The sequence below is a fragment of the Physella acuta genome, unplaced genomic scaffold (genome assembly GCF_028476545.2).
Source record: "Physella acuta isolate Inbredline_101_S28 unplaced genomic scaffold, ASM2847654v3 ptg000243l, whole genome shotgun sequence".
Taxonomy (NCBI): Eukaryota; Metazoa; Mollusca; class Gastropoda; family Physidae; genus Physella; species Physella acuta.
This window is the reverse complement of record NW_026731762.1, coordinates 350,777-372,523: the sequence shown is the minus strand read 5'-3', so window position 1 is coordinate 372,523 and position 21,747 is coordinate 350,777. Positions and strand designations below refer to the sequence as shown.

Sequence of the window (21,747 nt, the reverse complement as noted above, 5' to 3'; positions counted from 1 at the left end):
CAACAAATTGTTTTTGTGTGGGGGAAATTTACGAACGAATGTGAATGTTTGTTGTAGAAATGTATGAAGTGATTATTTGTTCTGAAAATGTATGAAGTAAATGTTTGTTCTAAAAATATGGCGGTCTATGGGTACAGTAACATGTGAAGTGAAAGTTTTTGTATAAATTCAATTGAACGATTAAATCCAAACGAAAGGTGTTTTTTTTTTATTCCATCCATTCACTGCCGGTCATCAGTGGTGCGGTAGAGCCCGCCAGCCAAAAATCTCCTATGTCAATGTAGCCTACCTTTGTTGTGTCAGCATCATAGTAAGGTCGCCAGGTGTTTCTTGGTCGACCACTTTTGCGCTTTCCTTATGGGTTCAATCTTAACGTCTGCCTGTTGATTATGATTGACGGTATGCGTTGGGTGGGCCCTATCCAACCCCATCTTCTCTTTCTGACTTCCATATTCGCAGAAAGTTGTCCTGTACTTTCCCAGAGGTTTGCGCTGCTGATGGGGTCGGGCCAGTGGATCGTGAGTATTCTTCAAACTCACTTAATAATATGATTAAAGTTAAGTTTTCAACGTCTGTTTAGATTCTGAGTAGTTACCGCATCCATACGTTAATGTTATGATAAATTTGACAAAAATATCTACATTTTCTGAAATATTCAGCGAACTAGTTCTCAATATTAAGGATACTTGCAATTTTTTTTTGACAGATAGCATAAACTAATTGGATAACTGTGAAATAACTTCAAAACTTTAACTTATAAAAATCACTCTTTAAAATGTCAAACTGTAACGTCACACTTTCTAAAAATTTTCCCCTTCTTAACTTCTTAACAAAAGCCCCCCCCCCCCCTTTTTTTTTTAGGAGCCTTGCATCATTTCAGGAATACCCTAATGTCTTATGGCGCTATGGATATCTGGAAGACGTAGAGGCTATCTTTAACTTCAGTCGAATTAATTCATAAAAAAATTAATTAGGCATCCAATTAAGTCAAACTTAATGTCACGATGCATTGTCTTCATGTCTTGACCGACGTTCCAACTACGAACCGTATCTGTCAGGTAGAAGTGCCTGCAATTTCGCTCCGCCGTTTCGATCTAGACAGACTGACGACAGACTGACGACTGACGACTGACGAGGAAGTGAGTTAAATAAAACCTTGTAAAAAGAGAACAGCTGGTACGACAGAACAACAAGTGAAAGTAAATCTTTGTCTTATGTTTCAAGTACAAACTAGTGCAATGTATTCTCTGTGTGGCCCCGTCCATTTTGTATTTAATGACGGTTTGTGGTAAACGTAGGGATGGTGACACTATTGGAAGAGTTGTATGGCAGTGACACTATTGGTTGAGTTGTATGACAGTGACACTATTGGATGTGTTGTATGACAGTGACACTATTGGATGTGTTGTATGACAGTGACACTATTGTTTGAGTTGTATGACAGTGACACTATTGGTTGGGTTGTATGACAGTGACACTATTGGATGTGTTGTATGACAGTGACACTATTGGATGTGTTGTATGACAGTGACACTATTGGATGTGTTGTATGACAGTGACACTATTGGATGTGTAGTATGACAGTGACACTATTGGAATGTCGTGAGACGAGGGTTGGTTTATAAAAACAAAAATATCCTTAAAGGCAAAAAAAAAAACAATTTCAAGTTCTCTGCCTGTGCAAATTTTAAAACATTTAAAAACAAATATTGATTTCTTATTTCTTTTCAGCTTTTATGTATTTTTTTAGGGACAAAAATATCTTTTCCGTCCATGTCAACTCTATTGATTGAGTCCCTCTCAGCACACAAGGCCGATGCCATTAATGTAAGTCCAAGAAGTTTGAGTAAAATTCCTGACGGATCACGAGCGTGGTGGCTCTGTTTGCCGAACCACAAAATTCCGCACGGCCACACCTTTTCATTAGACCAAGTGAAATCTTTTTAATATAGCTAACCGCCTCACCATCATGGCGCTTACTAATTCTCTAATTCTTTAATCCTCTACAAACTTTGTTTTGGTGACAATAATAGTTATAGGAATAACAAAAATCCCCACAATTGAGTGACGTGTGCACGTATTCTGCTTACGTCACATCAGCTGCGTTAGTGTGCCCCGCCCACCGCGAGAGGGCACCTCTAAAGAGGAAATAATTTTGAAGGGGAAATTGAAATCGTGCAGGCTTTCAATAATCCCTGCCGTAATGTTTTATTCACGCTTAGGGTATGGTCTTTATTTAGATCACTTTTGGCGGGAATTTTTTTTTCTGTTCACGTTGTCACGATATGTCTAGACGCGCCTGTCACCTGCCGAAATAATCCTGACGTGATACATTCGTTGCTACGTGATACAAAGTTCTCTACAATCATCTAGGCGTGATACAGCTGTCGCTATAATAATCTTGACGCGCCTGTCACCTACCGAAATAAACTCGACGTGACACATTCGTTGCTACGATTCTCTCGACGTGATACAAATTTCGCTACAATAATCTCAACGTGACACAGCTGTCGCTACAATAATCTCAACGTGACCCAGCTCTCGCTACAATAATCTCAACGTAACACAGCTATAGTTACAATAATCTCAACGTGACACAGCTGTCGCTACAATAATCTCAACGTGAGCCAGCTCTCGCTACAATAATCTCAACGTGACACAGCTGTAGTTACAATAATCTCAACGTGACACAGCTGTCGCTACAATAATCTAGACGTGACACAACGGTCGTTATACTAATCTAAACGTGACACAGCTGTTGTTACAATAATCTCAACGTGACACAGCTGCCGTTACAATAATCTTGACGTGACACAGATGTCGCTACACTAATCTTGACGTGACACAGCTGTCGGTACAATAATCTGGTCGTGACACCGCCGTCATTATACTAAACTAGACGTGAGACAGCTGCCTCTATAATCATCTATCCAAAATTCCAACTTTCCCTACATTTAGAAAACAAGAGTTTCCTTTCAACTTTTCCTCACTCCGCCCCTTACATAATTAAACAAGGGACCTAACTGCAGCCAAAAATCAAACCGCTGGAACCCCATGCTATTACCCCAACAAAGCGAACTTTTCAGTACCACATCCGGTACGGCAGACATCACGCACGTTTTCATTTTATCTAAGGTAAATTAATTGGACGGGAAAAAGCTCCATCACTGATGCGTCTGTCGAGCTAAGGTTTAAATCTTCTAAGTTGTCGACAAGTTTTTAAAAAAGTTAAAATTTAATTTTAGAAATTGTATTTTTTATTTATTTTGAAATGTGAGATTAAAGAAAACTTTCAGATTTAGTTTATAGAATTATGGAAATGTTTTGGTGAGTGAATTCAGAAACAATTTTTTTTTAAATTTGAATTTTTTTCTATAAATTTGGTAATTATAATTTTAGAAATTGAATTTTTTAAATAGAAATGTGAGATTTAGGTTAAAAAAACTTTCAGAATTAGTTTATAGAAATATGGGAAAATGTTTTAAAGAATTCGGAAACAATTTTTAAAAACTTGGATTATCTTTTTTCTAGAAATTAGATAATTATAATTTTAGAAATTTGAGATTTGGTGTTTCAAAAATGTAAGCGTTTTTTTTTTCATTGAACTTTTAGTATTGTGATTTTTAATTTAGGATTAGGTTTCAGAAATTTAAGAATTATTTTTGTTTACATTTAAAAATTATTTTCTGGCAATAGTTGTTGCAGGCGTGACTTTAAAACTGTTTTTGATGTTCATGGGGCATTCAATTTAGATTACAATTTTTTCTTTTCTTTTTTTAAAAGGTTTTAAAGGATTGCTTATATAAATTTTGAAAGAAAGTGTTCACCTAGTAATCGTTATCAATTTTAAAAGTAATCTAGGCGATTTTTAAAAATACTGCTGTCAAATTTATTAATGTATTAATTAATGTATTAATTTTATTTATTAAATTGTATTTTTTAGATTTTTAAATTCTTTTATTTTAAATGATTAGCTTTTAATATTGAGGATAAGTCATTTAAGTTCAATAACGATTTGAAATATTTTGTCTATAATGTACTTTGAACGATGCTATTAAAAACACTTAAATGTTAGCATGCCATGATATCTATACTGTGAAGAGCAGTACTTTGGGGTACTCGGAACAGCCTCACACAGTGGGAGTGTAGGCCCACACAAAACAGGCCCACACAATGGAAGTGAGTAAAGGATCACACATACAGAGTGCACACGAGTGCACGACCAGAAATCCCATGAGACTAATGTACGCAAACACAACAGATAGGGAAACTAATGTCGTTTGTAGAACTTAATCATTCAACTAATGACTTGATAATTTATTTTATTTGTGTCCAGCATTTCTATGTGTGTCTGGGTGTTTCCGAGGGGGGGGGGGGTAAGGGAAGAAATGATTTATTAGTTTTATTGAATAGTTTTTCTAAATTTAGGTATAAATAGGTATAATATAGGTAATGCCGCGTTAATTTACGTATTAGGTTTCAAAATAATGCCGTGTTTATTTACCGGTTAGTTTTAGGGACTTATGATAGTTTACAATGCTCCAAGTAGCCGTGTGCAGATACAGATTAAAAAAAAAAACAACCACGTAGCCACACATGAAAACCACTTAGTATTTGCAGACAAGACAACCATGTAAAAACTATATAGTCACTATGAGAAAATCATGTAGCCAGTAAGAACCAGATAACCAGTAAGAAAAATGTAACCAGTAAGAACCATGAAGTCATGAAATAAGAACCATGTAGCCAAACATAAAAACCACTGAATGATTAGGGACTAGACAACCATGTTGTTACCAAGAGAAAAAACATGTAGCCAATTAGATCCATGTAGCCAATTAGAACCATGTAGCTAATTAGAACCATGTAGCCAATTACAACCATGTAGCCAGTATGAGAAAACCATGTAGCAAATTAGAACCATGTAGCCAATTAGAACCATGTAGCCAGTATGAGAAAACCATGTAGCCAATTAGAACCATGTAGCCAGTATAAGAAAACCATGTAGCCAATTAGAACCATGTAGCCAATTAGAACCATGTAGCCAATTAGAACCATGTAGCCAGTATGAGAAAACCATGTAGCCAATTAGAACCATGTAGCCAGTATAAGAAAACCATGTAGCCAATTAGAACCATGTAGCCAATTAGAACCATGTAGCCAATTAGAACCATGTAGCCAATTAGAACCATGTAGCCAGTATGAGAAAACCATGTAGCCAATTAGAACCATGTAACCAGTATGAGAAAACCATGTAGCCAATTAGAACCATGTAGCCAGTATGAGAAAACCATGTAGCCAATTAGAACCATGTCGCCAGTATGAAAAAACCATGTAGCCAATTAGATCCATGTAGCCAATTAGAACCATGTAGCAAATTAGAACCATGTAGCTAATTAGAACCATGTAGCCAATTAGAACCATGTAGCCAGTATAAGAAAACCATGTAGCCAATTAGAACCATGTAGCCAATTAGAACCATGTAGCCAATTAGAACCATGTAGCCAATTAGAACCATGTAGCCAATTAGAACCATGTAGCAAATTAGAACCATGTAGCTAATTAGAACCATGTAGCCAATTAGAACCATGTAGCCAGTATAAGAAAACCATGTAGCCAATTAGAACCATGTAGCCAATTAGAACCAAATAGCCAATTTAAACCATGTAACCACTGAGATAAAAACCATATAAATGCTGTAAAAAACCGTGTGGCCAGTACGAGAGAACCATGTAGCCAGTGAGAGAAAACCATACAACCACCGCACGAACCATGTAGCCGCTGATTAAACTTTGACCCCCCCCCCCTCCCTCCCCTCAGACACCGGAAAGCTTTCAATTTCCTGAAATTTGCGCGCGCACGTGAATTTAGATGAGCGCTTGATTCCCCCAACACGGCACCCCCACGCCCCTAGCACCCCTGTCGTTACCAGTCTCGTCCCCAACAGTTACTCAACCACCCCCACCCCCCACAGAAAAACAGCAGGTCCCCCCCCCCCCCCTTCTCACCCACCCATACGGAAATGATATGAGTAGCAAGTGTGGTTACATCGATTGGACGAACTCCGGTTGTCTGCCCTTGGCCAGACAAAATCTATCTTAATTATGTAGAGTACATGTTTGAGTTCCTTAAAATAGCAAGATGACCAGGGTGGAATCATCAGATTAGCGACAAGATGACCATATGAATTAACAATAAACCGGCCAAATGAATTCCTAAATTTACGCGCTGACCGCATGAAGTATTACAGCGAGTTGGGATCGCAGGAAACTTTTGCATTTATAGCTGAATAACTACAGGAATTCCAGGCAATCAATAGTGGTGAAACACAATCTATCTCAGTTATGTGGTGTAGATGTCTATCTTTCACATAGAAAAAAAAATCGTAAGATAAATGACTAGATAGACTACAATTCTACCCATAAATAATCAAATAACCATGTGAATTCCAGGCATACAAAGATAAACTCATAGGGCAAGCATGGGCTGAACTAAACAAGAGCCCGGTGGATAGGTGTAGCTGAAGCCCTTAGCTCCCCAGGGGCTTCGGGGAATGAGGTCAAATCAGTCAATATCATACCTAATGACGTCATGAATTCTAGGGTCAATAGGTAAGAAAACGTCATGAGGTGTGGGCAATCATCCTCAGTCCATTCTTGATGTCCTCCTTCAATTTCTTCTCTTGTCTGCCTCATATTATTTCCATGGCACTGTTCCTTGTAAAAACTTAACGCTAGACCAGGCGATCATGTGACATGTCCTTGGCACTTTAGTTTTCATTTATTTACTAATGTCAGTAGGTCACCGTGCTGACTAATTGTTATCAACAGGTCACCGTTCTGACCAATGTTGTCAGCAGGTCATCATGCTGACCAATGTTGTCAGCAGGTCATCACGCTGACCAATGTTGTCAGCAGGTCATCATGCTGACCAATGTTGTCAGCAGGTCATCATGCTGACCAATCAACAATTAATCATGTCATTACTGTGTTATTTGAGAATTTGACTTCGTTGGTTCTCTCCGTTAACTAGGCTATCTGTTATCTATAACATAATTTCCATTGTGTTAATTTTCTTTTCTAATTAATTAAGCTGTCAGCGTCCAAGATTCGCACCATAAATTATCGGCACACAGTTTGTTTTATTGTGTTTTTATAAGTACGCCTAAAATGTCTTAACTTAATTATTTAGAAGCTGATACCTTCTAAACGCAACACTTTGTTAAACATCAGTTAACTGAACAAACACATAGGGGCATATTTGACATCCGGCCCTGATACCCAATCTAGGTCACGTTTGCTAGCCTCGTGTCCAGCCACCCAATTCCCCAAACTGATGATCTAAATTTAGCCACCGGCCCGATTGAAACGGAAACGGAATCCTAGATTGAAAACGATTCCTTAAAACAACACAAACAGACAAGGGGAGAGAACGCAATTCAGCTCGGTGAAGCAGAACGTGGGCCTTCAAAGCAAACGTTAAATTCAGGAAACAAAACTTCGATAACGAAACAATTACACGAGGGAAAGAGAGATGGGATTGTTGTTTTTAATGATGAAAAATCATTGAATAATTATCTATTAATATGATTGGTGGAGATGTAATTATATTTGTTGTATTGTATTCATGTTGGGTCTGATAATGGGGTAGCGTCCCTTAGAGGTACCTCATCCTTTTAGATAAAGTTTAGCATGGCGCCAGTTTCATCATGAAAATAATTTGGGGATTTAAAAAAAAAAGTTTGTAGAGAAGTCTGATAGTTGAACCAAGGGAACTATCAAACAAAGAGATTATCCGATTGTTGTGTTTTGGCGTTCGTTCTGTACAGGTTATCGCTCCTTGTTGCAGGCACCCCCTGGGTCTGATCTATGGCAGGTACCCCCGGGGTCTGATCTATGGCAGGTACCCTCGGGGTCTGATCTATGGCAGGTACCGCCGGTTAGGATCTACGGCAGGCAACCTGGGTCTGATACGTGGATGATACCCCCGGGGTCTGATCTATGGGTGGCACCCTCGGGGTCTAAACTATAGGTGGCACCCCCGGGTCTGATCTATGGGTGGCACCCCCGGGTCTGATCTATGGGTGGCACCCCCGGGGTCTGATCTATGGCAGGCACCCCCGGATTTGACCTATGTCTGATATGTAGATGATACCCCAGGGTCTGATCTATGGCAGGCACCCCCGGGTCTGATCTATGGCAGGCACCCCCGGGGTCTGATCTATGGCAGGCACCCCCGGGTCTGATCTATGGCAGGCACCCCCGGGGTCTGATCTATGGGTGGCACCCCCGGGGTCTGATCTATGGCAGGCACCCCCGGATTTGACCTATGTCTGATATGTAGATGATACCCCAGGGTCTGATCTATGGCAGGCACCCCCGGGGTCTGATCTATGGGTGGCACCCCCGGGGTCTGATCTATGGCAGGCACCCCCGGATTTGACCTATGTCTGATATGTAGATGATACCCCAGGGTCTGATCTATGGCAGGCACCCCCGGGTCTGATCTATGGCAGGCACCCCCGGGGTCTGATCTATGGCAGGCACCCCCGGGTCTGATCTATGGCAGGCACCCCCCGGGGTCTGATCTATGGGTGGCACCCCCGGGTCTGATCTATGGCAGGCACCCCCCGGGGTCTGATCTATGGGTGGCACCCCCGGGTCTGATCTATGGCAGGCACCCCCGGGGTCTGATCTATGGGTGGCACCCCCGGGTCTGATCTATGGCAGGCACCCCCCGGGGTCTGATCTATGGCAGGCACTCCGGATTTGACCTATTCCTGATATGTAGATGATACCCAAGGGTCTGATCTAAGGTAGGCACCCCCCGAGTCTGATCTATGGCAGGCACCCCCGGGGTCTGATCTATGGCAGGCACCCCCGGGGTCTGATCTATGGCAGGCACCCCCGGATCTGATCTATGGCAAAACCCCGGGTCTAATCTTTGGCAGGCACGTTCAACGCGATACTAAACCCTTCAATAACCCCTAACCCAGACCTAATCTTAAGCGTAATATTGACCCCAACCCTGACCGAAATCTTGACCCTAACCGCAAATATCCGCAGAAATAAAACCTAGAAATGTAACTGTATTGTCTTGCCAACGTATATGTAACAGCTATTTTATAGCAGCTATTAGTTCCTAATGCATGGAGTTACTTCCCTTTATTTCTCTACACACCCCCCCCCCCCTCCTCCTGTATAGGCCTACGTATTAGCATCTCTGTATGCCGGCCGTTTGGATAAAGTCCAGAAAGTCTTCATATCCGGACCCTCAATATTCAAAGAATCCAATCCGCCCCTCCCCCTGTACCACCCCCACCCACACACACACATACATTCACCCCTTAGGTTTTTCGCCAAGCCATCATGAATGTCACGTCAACTTCCATAATCTACATCTGGCTTTAAAAGACATTTCTAAAAATAGCTATTGAAAAAAAAATTCTCTTGCTAATAGCAATAATTAAACAAATTTGGAATTTAAAATCATGCACCGGTTGCGTGAGATTTTTTTAAAAGTTTTTTTTTTAAACATTATTTTTTTTTGTTACTGGTTAGAGGCGCTGTTGTAACAGTGTGGCGACATGAATAGAAGCAATTAGTTTTTTGAACACTTCACCCATGTTAAAACAGGCGGGAATATGTTGAGTGTGTGTGTGGGAGCGGGGGGGGGGTTGATAGAAACACATGTTTGGACAAGCAAATCGACAAGCAAAAAAAAAATTTAAAGAAAAAACTAATTAGGTAAAAACCTCATCAATAGTTATTGGGAAATTAACGATTGTGGATCGGAAAAAGGAGGGTAGAGTGTTCCGTGAGCGGGCTTTTGTGTGAGGAGGTTTTTGTGTGTGGGTTTTTGTGCGGGTTGTGTGTTCTTTAAATATTGTTTTGTTATCGTGAAGAATATGTGGTATTGTTCTCTATTCGGAGATGCATTGTTCGCCATTAAACAAATCTGAAAGAATTTTCTAGACGATCTTGCAGTTTACACGACAATCTGGGAACGCTGTGGCATTGTGGGTCTGGTTGAGCAATGATTCACCTGAGTTTGTGCAATATTTGTTTTTGTCCTGTTATTCTTTTAGAGAATTTGAATTTCGCAAAATTGATTCTGTGGCGATGATTTTTGTGTAGAACACTTAATACATTAAATTTTGTGCTGAATTCAACTTTTTCGGAAATTTAAAAAAATGAGATAGAAAAAGAAAGAAATAACAAAAAATATGTTCCAGTGCAATTCAAGAGCTAAGCGCTCATTAACAATTATACATATCATCTGCAGAGGGTGTTAGAGGGGTCAGAATCCCAGCTCACAAATGTTAATTCCCTTTTGGGACCTGACGATCCAAAGGCAGATGAAGTAGAGTTCATCTGTGTCGCGACCACGGCATACGATGGGATGGTGTGGTCAGCACTATGCCTAACCCCCTTTACTTTCCCTGATGGGAGACAGATATCCAGAAGAGCTGGTGGAGCACGGGATTCGAACTCGAGTCATTCGGATTAATAGTCAAGCGACTACACAGTCCCATTCCATCCCCCTCTATCCATATACACCCTCAATGGCATATGTCTCATGTTAGAAAAGCTCCATTACACGTTCAAAATCATTATATATATATATATATATATATATATATATATATATATATATATATATATATATATATATTTATATTTATATTTATATATATATATATATATATATATATATATATATATACATATATATATATATATATATATATATATATATATATATATATATATATATATATATATATATATACATATATATATATATATATATATATATATATATATATATATATATATATATATATATACACCCCCTATCAAGACAAACTTTCCTCCTAGGCTACTAGTACCAGTATGATGCTTAACTCATATCAACATGTAGCTTACACCAAAATTCGTATACCCTTAATCCACAGGGGACGATATTCACTAGTTAAAAACTCAGCTGACAAGGGCGTTCACTCGAACAGAAATTTGATTCACTTCATTTCGCCGTTATTGACAGAAAAAAAAAATCCGGTTACATTTTAGATTTCACATTGTCGTCTGCGAGGCAGGAAGCGGTCGAGACAATTCAAAAATTGAACGCTAACCAGCGGACTTTATTAAACCGAAAAACGTGGATGTTCAATTGACAAATATGATTCAATTTTATTCCGCTATTGGGTCTGTTGGGGAGGGGGGGGGGGGGGGGGGAAGGAGAATAGAGAGGAGGGGGGGAGAACCAAGGCGACTAAAAAATTAGAGGATAATATAAGCATCTTCAAAGGGGAATAACTAAGCAACAAGAAAATAGGTTAACTAACTAGAATAAGGTAAAAAGGGGAATAACCGATGTTAGACTTACATATAAATGTTGCGTGTGTAGGGGGAGTGGGAGAAAGGGGGGTATTAAAACGTGTTTTTTTTTACAAAAGATGATAGCTAAGACTTTTTCAAAAAGCAAGTTTTCAAAAGCAAAAAAAAAAGGAAAAGGGCGTAACCAAGTCACCTTTTTTTTTTAAAGGGCCATAACCAAGACGAAAAACTCTTAAAATCCAATAGAACGTGTTGTCTCGTCAGTTTTCTAGTGACAATATCCGCTGAAAACAGGAAACGTGACCAGATTTGATGCGTGGGACGCATGCGCATAGAGAGACTCTGTGGTAGCAGTAGTTCCGTCTTGTCAAGGACCGCCTGTCGTCTCTGGTCTGGCTACAACTTCAACAAGATTAGACGCTGTCTCTCTCCCTTCACTTCATCGTTTTGGCTTCAAGTTGCTCAAAAAATCTGGCCAGAGTGTGGACTGGCATAATGATTTGAACAACGACCTAAATTTCAAGTTTTAAATAAAATATTTTGTCAATACATATATGGCATGAGACCAAGTGTCTAATCTATGTCATGCACCCATATATAAATAAATAAATAAATTTTAAAAAATATATATAAATATGTATATATGTATATATATATATATATATATATATATATATATATATATATATATATATATATATATATATATATAAGTAGAGGGTGCGGTATTGTGCAAAAAAAATCAACTTTAACTTTTGATGTTTGCATGATAACAAGTGGTCGTCCGCAGAGTTTCTTCCAGGCATCCCCCCCCCCCCCCCCGAACGAAATGAAATTTATATAATTTATATAGAAAATATATACTTTTAACAGTGTTCGCCCCCCCCCCCCCCCCGAAGAAAGTTTACCGCCCCCCCCCCCCCGAAAATTTCAAGTGCCACCCCCCCCCCCCCCCCCCCCGGAGAAACAAGTAATTAAAAAAAGTCTAGTGACAATTTTAGCGCAATTTCCTTATGTTATCTAAAAATAGCTCTGTCGTAGCGTAAATCAAGAGCAGGGTTAGTAAAACCATTGGTTAGTTATTAAAACGTTTTTTATTAAATTTTTTTTTCAGTATTTTACATGTTTTATTTACAATAGAGTAACATGACTAAAAACCATTGCGCGCCTAGCTACCTAACGTGATGTCGCAGCCATTGAACGTGATGGCGCAGCTATTGAACGTGATGACGCGTGTGGTGTGGTTGGAAAAACATGCCTACTAATTCGGCCCAAATTTTAATTAATTCAAAAAAAAATTGTGACCGAACGAAAGGATATTTTTGAAAACTTTCTTCGGCAATATTGTTCTAAATTATGGCAGGAATCGATTGGTACATGTTTCAAGTCGCTAAGTGGTCTGGTTGCCGAGATATGGGCAAAAAACTGCATTTTTTCGAGGTTTTTTGGCTTTTTCGGGAAATCCATGAAAGAAACCCTGAATTTTTATGGCCTATGTTCATCCTCGTAACTTGCTTAACATAATTGCTTTTGTAACTAGTCATCGATATTGCTTCGTTGAGGAGGAGATACGACTTAAAGCCCGGACACATATTCATACATCCATACATTCATCCATCCATACATTCCCAGAAATGACGAGTTAATAAACGCAATTCTCCAGAATGGAAATTGCGCTAAAAAAGTCTGGAAGAAACACTGGTCGTCCGATACCCCTACCAACCTACCAAGCCACGACTATTGGAACTACCAAACTGACAACTCGCACACAGCCACGCTTACGGAACGACTTTTAGACAGTTTTAGATCAACGTAAGTAATTAATTAAGTCTTACGAGAGATACGATAATTAATAGGAGTCAGATAATTGTATAAAACTCCCTTGTGATGTCTAGAACAAATATTCTTTAGGGAGTCCCAGTTGGTGATTGTAATTTATATTTTAATTAAGTTTAATTAACTGGGTGTCAAGTTCACATATTGATTATGGGGATATATTTTTGTCAGTGCTAATATAAGTTCACACACATTTTATTACAGCCGAGATACATATATGGTGATACATATGTTGTGATGCATATGTGGTGATGCATATGTGGTGCTACCTATGTAGAGATACGTAAGTGGTTGTGCATATGTGGTGATAAGTATGTGGTGATAAGTATGTGGTGATACATATGTGGTGATACTTATGTTTACTCTGTCATGTTGTGTACTTAATGTGTGAAAGTGTGGTTGGTGCAGGTGTGTGATGTAGGTGTGTGATGCAGGTGTGTGATGCAGGTGTGTGATTCAGGTGTGTGATGCAGGTGTGTGTGGCAGGTGTGTGTGGCAGGTGTGTGAAGCAGGTGTGTGTGTGTGTTGTTTAATGTGTACGGGTGTGGCGTACTGTAGCCACGCTAACACATAAAAATAACAAGAGGTGGAAGAATGTGGAGTAGAGGTGTGGTTGAAGGTTGCGATGGAGGGTTGTGGTGAAGGGGTGCGATGGAGGGTTGAGGTGGAGGGGTGTAATTGAGGGTTATGGTAGAGGATGTGGTTTATGGTTGGGTGGATGGTGTTGTTGAGGGTGTGATGGTTGGGTTTAGTGGAGGGTTATGTTTATAGTTTAGTAGAAGGTGTGTTTGAATGCGTGTGATAAGTAGTGTTGATAAGAGATGTGGTTGGGGAATGTGGCTGAAGGGTGTGGTTGAGTGATTGCGATAGAACTTTGAAGGTGGGGTGCAGTTGTGAAATACGGAAGTATACATATAACATCTAATAACTATGGAATGTCCCATTGATAGAACCAATAGTTACCGCAATAAACGTATTGATAAAAAGCCATCCATCTATTTATGGCGTTTGCTTCCTATTTCGCTGTACAATGTCTGAAACATCCTATTGTCAACCAGCTAGTATCTAGTTTTTTTACAGAAAGTTAGTAAAAAAAAATATTACCAGTTTTAAAAAATGTAAATTATTTCGCAATACCAGTCGCTCATATTACACCTAATCAAATATGCAAACGTCTATCCATATTTAATGCTGGTGGTTTTAAAGCTTTAACAAGCAGATGAGCTTTGAAATTTCATCAATTGATTTTAGCGGTGGGTGAAACTATTGGGGTTGCGGATGTGTAAGACGGCCATTCCTTAAGGTCATAAATTATGCCTCACTACATTAATGTCTGCTTGCTTCTATATAGTGCAGTTAATTTTTTAAAATAATTTTTCGATTTTAATTAGTAAAGCTTTAAATATGTATAGCAATGGCTGGGTCAGAGGTCAGTAATTGAGTCGTGGAGTCATGTAGACATGTTAAGGACGTTGGAGAGTCAGGTCATACGCGATGTCATATGACATGGAGTCACATTTGTCAGCCACGAGTATCACATTTGTCAGCCACGAGCAGACGTGTTACATTTGTCAGCCACGAGTGTCACATTTGTCAGCCACGAGTGTCACATTTGTCAGCCACGAGTGTCACATTTGTCAGCCACGAGTGTCACATTTGTCAGCCACGAGTGTCACATATCTCAGCCACGAGTGTCACATTTGTCAGCCACGAGTGTCACATTTGTCAGCCACGAGTGTCACATATCTCAGCCACGAGTGTCACATTTGTCAGCCACGAGTGTCACATTTGTCAGCCACTAGTGTCACATTTGTCAACCACGAGTGTCCCATTTCTCAGCCACAAGTAGACGTCAGTGAAAGACCGTGCAAATAGCCATGGAACAAGTTGTACCAACCCCTCATCAAGCCATTATCCTGCTACATCAGCGTCCTGTTCTGGTTTGAACAACGTCAATGAAACCAAATTGAAATGTCACACAATTCCATTTGACATGTCAGAAATGTTCCCTGTCCGCACTGCCGAAAATTTCGGGTAAATAACCAGAAATGTCCTAAGTAGGGAGATTTCTAATTTTAATTTTTTTTTTCACTAATCTAGTAACGTTTTTTTTTAAAGCTGTGACTAAAATATAATTAGGGAAATGATTTCCTGGGTCCGAACCTCTGAGAAAGCGTTTGAAAATTTTCGATTGACGATTTCTTCAAGCTTGAGACCATGGTAGAGAAGTTAGATCAAAGACGTCTCGCTACGTCTATTGATTTATAGAGCCCCTTGATTGTAAGGTTTTGGGGAGTAATTTAGGCTTAAAAGAGTAAACCTTTATTTCTGGATGCGGCTATTTTGAGGTGGGCTATCTGTGACGTTAAGCTCCTATCGATGTTAATGTTTGAGTTAATTTGGGTTTGGTGATGGTTTAATATCTGCTGAAGCTTAACTTCAAGAGAAATTTTCTTTTTTTTTTTTTTTCTTTTTTTTTTTTGGTAAAGGTTTCGTTTTCATGAAGTTTTAATTCCTGATTCGTTTTTCAGTGGGTGGGGTGGGTTGGGTAAGGAGGGAGGAATGTTTAGTTACTAATCTTGATGCATCGCGTATGAATGTTTCAATTTCCTGTCAACCTTCAAAAGCTAGTCAAGATTTTATCACTCAGTCGGTGACAAACTGTGAAAATCAATTTCAAACGACACAAGAACCGGCCTCCTGGTTTGGAATTTAACGAAAAAAGGGGTGGGGTGTGGGGTGTGGGGGTGGGGCCGAAAAGGGTCAGTGTGTGGGTTGCTGTTTTTTCCCCCGACGAAACTGAAACGTTTGGTTTTAAATGAGTTAATTTTATCTCACACATGCCAGTGCGAGCTATTTGGGTGATGAATTATTGAGTGAGTTTCTTGTTTTTCAAGTTCACAGTTGAGTGATGAATTATTGAGTGAGTTTCTTGTTGGTCAAGTTTACAGTTGTGTGATGAATTATTGAATGAGTTTCTTGTTTTTCAAGTTCACAGTTGAGTGATGAATTATTGAGTGAGTTTCTTGTTGGTCAAATTCACAATTCTGTGATGAATTATTGAGTGAGTTTTTTGTTGGTCAAGTTCGCAGTTGTCCAAACACACGATAGACTGGAAACTGCATAAAAGAAAGGGGAGAGCATCATTTAAAGGGGAGAGAAGCCGGTCTATGTTTTAGTAAAAAAAAACAATCTATGCATGTACACCTTAAATGCGACTCTTTAATTTTATTCCTTGTCTGAGCGTACAAAGTTGTGTATTTTAATAATTAATGTTTGTTAAGTGTAGGGTTTCTTTCAGACATTTCTACGATTTCTCGAGTAGCGGGCCCTTTTTAAAAAATATATGGAGAAAAAAAGATGTTTTAATTTTACCCAACAAAGAAGCCTTAAAGGTATGACTTACGAAATTAGCCATATTGAGAATTCCTTTTTTTTACTTACCCTAATAACTTCATACAACAGCGTGTAACAATAATACCTAAAAGACGCCCTATACAAAGGTGCTAAATACTTTCATTCGGCGATAGCCCATACATGTAAGACATTAGTGCTAACAATAATCATAGGATCAGACAACATGTGTTGCTATATGAAAGTTGGACCTACAGATCCTTGTGGTACAACCGAATATGTTTTACAAGAGCACACTCGGTACCAACACACGTTGTTAAAGCTAACATTAAGAATACATAAAAAGGACGCCATTGAATAAACATGTGACAGTGCCCTACAGTATCGATACCCAGTAACAAGATATGGACACTTCACATTGGCCAAGAGTATCGATACCCAGCAGCATGACATAAAAAACTTCATTTTGCCCTATAGTATTGATACCTAGCAACAACACACGAACACTTCACATTGCCCTAGTAACAATACATGAACACTTAAACGTACCCCACAATATCGATACCCACACCAAGGACACGAACACATACATCACTATGTCCTGCAGTATCGATACCCAGAAGTAAGGACACGAACAGACACAACAGTGTCCTACAATATCGATACCCACAACCAAGACACGAACACACACAAACGAGTGCCCTACAGTATCGATACTCACAACCAAAACAAACACGAACACATACATTACTGTGCCCTGCCGGTATCGATACCAGCAGCAAGACGTGAACACTTAACATTGCCCTTTAGTATCGATACACAGCAGCAAGACATTGCCCTACAATATCGATAACCACAACCAATACACGAACACATACAACACAGTGCCCTAAAATATCGATACTCACAACCAATACACGAACACACACACAAAAGTGCCCTAAAGTATCGATACTCACAACCAATACACGAACACACACAAAAGAGTGCCCTAAAGTATCGATACCCACAACCAATACATGAACACACACAACGCAGTACCCTGCGGTATCGATACTCACAACCAAGACACGAACACACACAAAAGAGTGCCCTAAAGTATCGATACCCACAACCAATACACGAACACACAAAACACAGTGCCCTACAGTATCGATACTCACAACCAAGACACGAACACACACAACAAGTGCCCTACCATGTCGAGTGCTGCCCCTCCAGATAAAGGCATATCCATGGCTTGGCTGAGTACAAACGTCGCCCCGGCGATGACGTATGCCAGTATCACCTCTGTGACGTCATAATAACGACCCACGCATTTCATGACGTCAGTAGCACGTGACTGTTCTACAGAGGCGGGCGCTGAGCGGGGAATGTTCATTAGTGTCGGAGGCTGTTCAGTTCGTCGGTTCAAAGGGCAAAGTTCAAACCAAGCCGTAAACTCACGGCGCCAGTGGCTGCGTCCATTTATAAATTACATCTTGATGGGTTAATCCAACTTGGCTGTTCTGGGGGTGTCAGGTGCTAAGAAAAAAATACAAATTTAGAATAATATTTTAATTTAATTTATATCTATAGAGTGCAGGCAATTTTTCTTATAGCCAAAAATATACCGTCTGATTATAGGCAAGAAGAAACTGCTGCTGCATATAGTCAGACTCTAGGCAAGAACAAACTTCCGTGCATACAGTTATACTCTAGGCAAGAACAAACTTCCGTACATACAGTTATACTCTAGGCAAGAACAAACTTCCGTATATAAAGTTATACTCTAGGCAAGAACTAACTTCGGTATATACAGTTATACTCTTAGCAAGAACAGACTGCCATACATAAAGTCAGACTCTAGGCAAGAACAAACTGCGTCCATACAATTACACTACGCAAGAACAAAATGCCGAAGGCCTACACACAGTTACTCTAGGCAAGAACAAATTAATCAGCGCGCCTGTCTAAAAAAAAAACCAATGATTTCAATTTTTTTTACAAGCTTTTATTTAACTCACTTCCTCGTCATTCTGTCTGTCGTCAGTCTAGATAGAAACGCAGGAGTGAAAATTCGGACAGTTCTACTTGACCGATACGATTCACAGTTGGCACGTGGGTCAAGACATGAAGACAATGCAATCTGAAACTAAATTTGACTTAATTGGATGCCTAATTGATTTTTTATGAATTAATTAAAATTTGGACCGAATTAGTAGGCATGTCTAGCCAACCACACCACACGCGTCATCAATAGCTGCGCCATCACGACCACGCAATGGCTGCGTTCAAAAACCATTGCGCGCCTACTGAACGTGATATTCAGTAGGCGCGCAATGGTTTTTAGTCATGTAACTCTATTGTAGATAAAACATGTAAAGTACTGAAAAAAAAATTCATAAAAAACGTTTTAATAACAAGCTTTTATATAATGATGCACTAAAAAGTAGAAAATAAATTATAGACTACTATTTAAATAACTATAAAGAAAAGCGTGGGTGTCTTCCTTAACATTAGTAAAGGTATCCAATAGATACTAAAGTGACCCACGCTTTTCTTTATAGTTATTTAAATAGTAGTCTATAATTTATTTTCTACTTTTTAGTGCATCATTACATAAAAGCTTGTTATTAAAACGTTTTTTATGAATTTTTTAGTTTTTCTCCCACATTACAGCGACTTGAAAAATCCTACTGACGCCCGTACTTAACTATAGTCAGGACGCTCAGTAAACAAAAAATTCGAATACGAAAAAAAGTACACTATTAAAATACAGTTATTTTAAATGACATCGCAAAAAAATGTAAACGACTAATTCAATTTTCAAAATAATTTGAAACCAATGAATAAAAAAAAAACTTACTTTACTAAAATTACGGCAACAAAATTAAAAGTCAACGAGAAAAAAAACCTACTGTTGGAGTCTCGATCTAGATCTAGATTTAAGTTTGTATACAATAGCTTCCATAAACATTCCGGAGATTGTGTGACGAAAGTTTCGTATCAGCTAAAACTGAAAACGGGAGACTATATTTATTCTTTTCTTGACAGAATAAAAACAATGGTGTTTCTTTTTTATATAAATCTCTCTGATAAAATAAAGATGTATTTATCATTAAGACTTGTTATCCTTTTCACGCATTTCCGGTTTTTGTGCGCATTCAAAATAGCCTTGGGTGGGAAAGGGTTAATGGGTTTTAGCACAAACGTTGAAAAGTGCTGAGGAAAAAACGTGACAAATTGCGTATAGAACGCCGTTAGTGTGAAGGTTTAAAAAAATGTCAGTGAAAAGTTTTTTTGTCTCATTATATCCGAATTAAATTCACGTTTACATTGCCAGGTTTTTGAAGAGGAGGAGGGGAAAAAATTTAAAGCTCAACATAAAAAAAGATGAATTTGAATTTAATTATTTGACACTTCGATTTTTAGGGTTGGTTTTTTTTTTTCGTCTTAGGTTTCAAGTTGGCGGAGGGTGGGGGTAAAAAGGAAAAAAAAAGTTTTCTGTTAATTGTTAAATTAATGTCGCGTGGTGGTTGTTTGTGAATGTGTGTGTGTGTGTCTGTGTGTGTGTGTGTGAGTGTGTGTGTGTGTGTCCATTGTCTGACCGCGGTGGCTTGCCAGATGTACACACACACAGAGGGTTAGGCTAGTTACAGTTCTGTAGGGATCCTGGTTGTATTAGGGTTGATGCAGTGGCGATTTTAACAGTGTGTTATGAATGGAGGTTGTATTGGGGTTAATGGAATGGTGATTTTACAGGGTGGTATGAATGGTGGTTGTATTGGGGTTAATGGAATGGTGATTTTACATGGTGGTATGAATGGTGTTTGTGTTAGGGTTAATGGAATGGTGATTTTACAGGGTGGTATGAATGGTGTTTGTGTTAGGGTTAATGGAGTGGTGATTTTACAGGGTGGTATGAATGGTGTTTGTGTTAGGGTTAATGGAATGGTGATTTTACAGGGTGGTATGAATGGTGTTTGTGTTAGGGTTAATGGAATGGTGATTTTACAGGGTGGTATGAATGGTGTTTGTGTTAGGGTTAATGGAATGGTGATTTTACAGGATGGTATGAATGGTGTTTGTGTTAGGGTTAATGGAATGGTGATTTTACAGGGTGGTATGAATGGTGTTTGTGTTAGGGTTAATGGAATGGTGATTTTACAGGGTGGTATGAATGGTGTTTGTGTTAGGGTTAATGGAATGGTGATTTTACAGGGTGGTATGAATGGTGTTTGTGTTAGGGTTAATGGAATGGTGATTTTACAGGGTGGTATGAATGGTGTTTGTGTTAGGGTTAATGGAATGGTGATTTTACAGGGTGGTATGAATGGTGTTTGTGTTAGGGTTAATGGAATGGTGATTTTACAGGGTGGTATGAATGGTGTTTGTGTTAGGGTTAATGGAATGGTGATTTTACAGGATGGTATGAATGGTGTTTGTGTTAGGGTTAATGGAATGGCGATTTTACAGGGTGGTATGAATGGTGTTTGTGTTAGGGTTAATGGAATGGTGATTTTACAGGGTGGTATGAATGGTGTTTGTGTTAGGGTTAATGGAATGGCGATTTTACAGGGTGGTATGAATGGTGTTTGTGTTAGGGTTAATGGAATGGTGATTTTACAGGGTGGTATGAATGGTGTTTGTGTTAGGGTTAATGGAATGGTGATTTTACAGGGTGGTATGAATGGTGTTTGTGTTAGGGTTAATGGAATGGTGATTTTACAGGGTGGTATGAATGGTGTTTGTGTTAGGGTTAATGGAATGGTGATTTTACAGGGTGGTATGAATGGTGTTTGTGTTAGGGTTAATGGAATGGTCACTTTGCAAGAGGGTATAAACCGTGGCTGAGTTAAATGCGATGTCCGGATTATCGTTAAGCTTCAAAGTAAAATTTAGATTTATGAATTACTATTTTTATAACTTTTTAGGTTATATATCTATAGCCACCTAAAATATTAAAATAAAACATGCTACATAACTGTTAACTATGTCTAAATTTTCATCCATTTTTGTCCTCTCATTTCTATGAGTACTATGTGTACGTGCATAATGACAAATCATCCTATTTCATAAATATTTAAACCTATCTCAATGGGTGAAAGTCTATGCGATCTGAATATTTCATTTTTTTTTTCATTGCCAACGGCTTTTAGTTGAAAAAGTAGATGTGGCTTCATTGTTATTTGTTGCTACTTGTCATAAATGTCACTATGTCTTCTATGGCTACTTT

At 38.9% G+C, this 21,747-nt stretch overlaps 1 protein-coding gene across 1 annotated transcript in view; it reads right to left on the bottom strand.

The window, feature by feature from the left end:
- LOC131938397 (uncharacterized) overlaps positions 1-21,747 on the bottom strand; it is a 72,247-nt gene that overhangs the window by 19,817 nt on the left and 30,683 nt on the right. The window contains exon 2 of the mRNA XM_059296400.1: positions 17,728-18,053. Within this exon, the coding sequence (XP_059152383.1) occupies positions 17,728-17,910 (183 nt within the window). The 5' untranslated portion in view covers positions 17,911-18,053. The remainder of the gene's footprint in view (positions 1-17,727; positions 18,054-21,747) is intronic.